At 38.5% G+C, this 3,580-nt stretch overlaps 1 protein-coding gene across 1 annotated transcript; it reads right to left on the bottom strand.

Moving 5' to 3' along the window:
• Window positions 1-1,147: 1,147 nt before the first annotated feature.
• LOC136485774 (uncharacterized) lies at window positions 1,148-1,892 on the bottom strand. The gene is made up of 2 exons (XM_066482613.1): window positions 1,774-1,892; window positions 1,148-1,543 (listed from the first exon to the last, which is right to left on the bottom strand). Exons 1-2 carry the CDS (start codon window positions 1,850-1,852, stop codon window positions 1,179-1,181), a joined length of 444 nt encoding a protein of 147 aa, XP_066338710.1. The 5' UTR covers window positions 1,853-1,892; the 3' UTR covers window positions 1,148-1,178.
• Between the last annotated feature and the right edge of the window lie 1,688 nt (window positions 1,893-3,580).

Below are 3,580 nucleotides of genomic sequence, written 5' to 3'. Positions count from 1 at the left end.
TTACTTACATGGCATGTTTAAAATAAAAGAGGTAGATATCTAGAGAACTGTCATGACAAACAATCTGATGGCGTATTTAGGATAGGCGTATACAACAATGAACATGGGATTAAATTTAGAAGGGCTCTTCAAGATAGGGAAGATAGGCCGTTGGATCACTAAATCATGATATTATATATATTGTTACAATTTAATATTGTAAACCTGACTGTTTGAACATGTCAAACAATTACAACCAAAACAAATGTGGCTTAAATTAGGGTCAAAACTTCACATATATTAATATTTTGCTCTGAATAAAAAGTAATAGTAAGATGACATAAATATTAGTCTCTATAATAAATATCTAAAATACATTAATATTTTCCACTGCAAAGGCAAATACAGTAGAATTGGAATTTTAACTTAGGCTCGTTAAATTATGTGCTCTCCAGTAGACCCGTATCAGACATGGTGTGAACATGAATAATCATTTGTATGCTCTCCAATAAACTATTATACCAGTTACAGTGGAAGTTTTATAAGAGTTTCATTTGTAGTTAATAGTCTGCCACGTATGCATTTTTGATGCATGACAACGTTTTAATGAAGAGAGAGAAAAATTAAGTTTCTTGAGGATAAAACTCTCTTGGCAGTTGGCACGATTATCAACTCTCTATGAGTCACAGAATTAAATGTCTATGAAACCATAGAATGAAACTTTGCATTGATAGTGGGTGTTTTATCTAAGTTTCATTTTATTCTACATGACATGTCAGTCTTGGAAACAACGAAATGAATATGTCCACTGAGATTGGCCTTATGCCAACTATATAAATCGGGATTTTTCCACACAGCCAGTTATGTTTTCAATACATTGTATATATCTTTATCAATGCTTGTTCGATTTCCAAAGTTCCATGAAACGTATCCAAAATTTCTAGGGCACTCGCTCCCTATCCATTGTTCAAGAATACAATGAGTAGGGGCACAATGAACGAGCTAGGGAAAAGGAAAAGAAATATTCTTCAGCTCCACTTCAAAAAAACTAACAAGACATGGAACCAAACATTTTTTGAAGAAAGAAAAAGAAAAAATGCATGAAAATCACGATGAAAAGAACCACCATCTGAATTCACAAACACTATGTGCATTCTAATAATTAATTAATTACGGGGAACTCTATCTAACACCCCATTTCACTTTTTGCCACTAGCAGCTAGCGAGGCCATGGCGAGCTCAAACTGCTCGAGGGTGGTGAGGTTGGAGAGGGAGAACAGCTCCCTGCCCCCCTCTAGGCCCCTTAGGTTTGACAAGTTGGTGGTCCCGTCTAGGCCTATGTGCGCCACGTGGTGCACATCCGTTGGAAGCCCGATCTCGATACTTGTGTTATCATCGTCCTCCTCCTCATCCTCGTCCTTGTATATCTCAAAGATATGGGAGAGGTTCTTGAAGCTCTTGAAGAGCTTCCTGATCCCCGCGAGGAAGTCCCTCTCCCGCCTCGCAGCCTGTTGTTGTTGCTCCTGGTCGGCATTCTCCGCATCCCTGATTACCGCTACCTTATCTGTCAATCAAGAAATAAAGGGGTGAAACTAATATATATGTACATATATATATAATAACCAATACAAAGATAGAAAATCTTTGGTGACTATTGCTAATTTACATGCAAATTTACTCTTTATGTGGAACCCACTTGTCAATTAGCCGATGCTACAAATCTTCATATCCAAAAGTTTGTTCATAGGAAGGATTCCATATATACATGCGCAAGATAAGGGCATATGTACTTACTTCGAACTGGAGAACTGCGGCTTGTTGAAGATTGTGTTCCAGGCTCCTTGTTGAGTTGCTGCTCGCTGATCGGTGTCATGCTTGCTGAGGGCGGTCGAGGCAGGAGCAAGCTAGCTAGTGTTGTGATTGTGAGTAGTGCCTGAGTTTGGTCGCTCAGAGTCGCAGTGTTATGTAGTGAGAGAAGAGAAAAGGAGAGGTGTGGAGTGCAAGGGAAGGTAGTCAAACAATGGAGGTGGTTATGGTGGTTATAGGGGATGGATGGATGAATGGAGGTAGCTGCGGCCATGAGTTGGTTATCACGGGAGCAGAGCTTGCCGTCCTTGCAAGTCTCTCTGCTCGGTGCCCAGTACGGCGGCCACCGGGTTAACAACACCTGTAGTGATCAGCTGTGAATATATTTGGTTCCTTCGCTGCTTCGTTCCAGCCGCTAAAGTTTAGACCATATCACATCAAATGTTTAGTTATTAATTAGAAGTATTAAATATAGAGTAATTATAATACTAATTGTACAGATGGAGACTAATTTGCGAGATGAATCTATTAAGCTTCAGTCTATTATTTAATAATGTGATGCTACAATAAACATGTGCTAATGATGGGTTAATTAGGCTTAATAAATTTATCTCGTGAATCCGCCTTCATCTGTGTAATTAGTTTTATAGTCAATTTATGTTTAGTTCTTCTAATTAGCATCTAAAATATTCGATGTGACGACTTTAGTCCCTGGATCAGTATACCCAAATCTGTGTTGGCACCTTTGCCTTGTCGCTCTATTGCATGAATTTTGTCAGATGAGCCAATATACAATATTAAAATAGCACAAATTAGTATAGTATGTATGTGCAAGAAAATTGGCAGCGCTTTTCCAAAGGTGCATCACGCATAGGAATTCGCGCGTGCCATTGATGTTTTTGCGCCCCGATATAGGCCACTGACCTTTATCGTAATGCTCGTTCTTCCTTCAACAGTTAGGTCAACCCATGTGGTTTCCTATAACAAGATTTCAGGTGGCACGTACACTAGCCAAAAAGGATATTACAATTTTGTTTCCAAGGAAATAGTTACAATTATGACTTGATTGTCTTGGCATTTAAGCTAAGCTCAAGCTTTAATTTTCTCCACTGTGTAGCTCATGACCTGTAGAATGTATCAGCGTGTATGTAGCGACGGGGGACCTCTTTCTTTTTATTTTATTCTTTTTTTCTTTTGTTTTGTTTTTAAGGCACATTGAGTAACAACAGCTTATAGGGAGGGCCAAATCCACCTCCGAGTCAGCCGGGGCTCCAGCAGTCCTGTGTAGTGTAGGCCAGGCCATGGATGAAGGAGAAAAGGAGAGCTTTTTCTATAATCCCTTTACCATGGATGAAGGACATTAAGGAGAAAACCAAAAGAAGACAGAAAGAAGAGAAAGAGGTGGGCGATGAATAAGAGGAGAAAAAAGGGAAAATGAACCCCCTCCCTTGGCACACTCATCCGCCACTATGTTCATATATTTTTCAGTTATTATTGCAGGCAAAATTTGAAGTGGTCTTGCTACCTAATGGCAAATTATAGGGTTTATTTATTGGTGCCCCGAAACCAAAATTTGTCCTCGGCAAAATTAGGAAAATACCATACTCCCTCTGTTCCTTTGTATACATCGCATTAGGATTAGAGATAGTCAAACTTTATAGATTTTTACTATCAAATCATATCGCATATTTAGTGTATGACAATTATATCAAAATATTCATATTTCACAATCTTTTAATACGACATTGATTTTGTACAATTTGATTGTATATAGTAAGAAAATTTGATGATTAAA

This window comes from Miscanthus floridulus, chromosome 10, assembly GCF_019320115.1.
Source record: "Miscanthus floridulus cultivar M001 chromosome 10, ASM1932011v1, whole genome shotgun sequence".
In the NCBI taxonomy this organism is placed as follows: Eukaryota; Viridiplantae; Streptophyta; class Magnoliopsida; order Poales; family Poaceae; genus Miscanthus; species Miscanthus floridulus.
The sequence above is the reverse complement of the archived record's forward strand: the minus strand, read 5'-3'. Positions and strand labels throughout refer to the sequence as shown.

Bases quoted from the DNA above. Each gene is read 5' to 3' on its own strand.
- LOC136485774 (XM_066482613.1), bottom strand. From the start codon at position 1,852: ATGACACCGATCAGCGAGCAGCAACTCAACAAGGAGCCTGGAACACAA. The intron at 1,544-1,773 runs GTAAGTACATAT...CTTGATTGACAG, and splicing joins CCGCAGTTCTCCAGTTCGAA to ATAAGGTAGCGGTAATCAGG.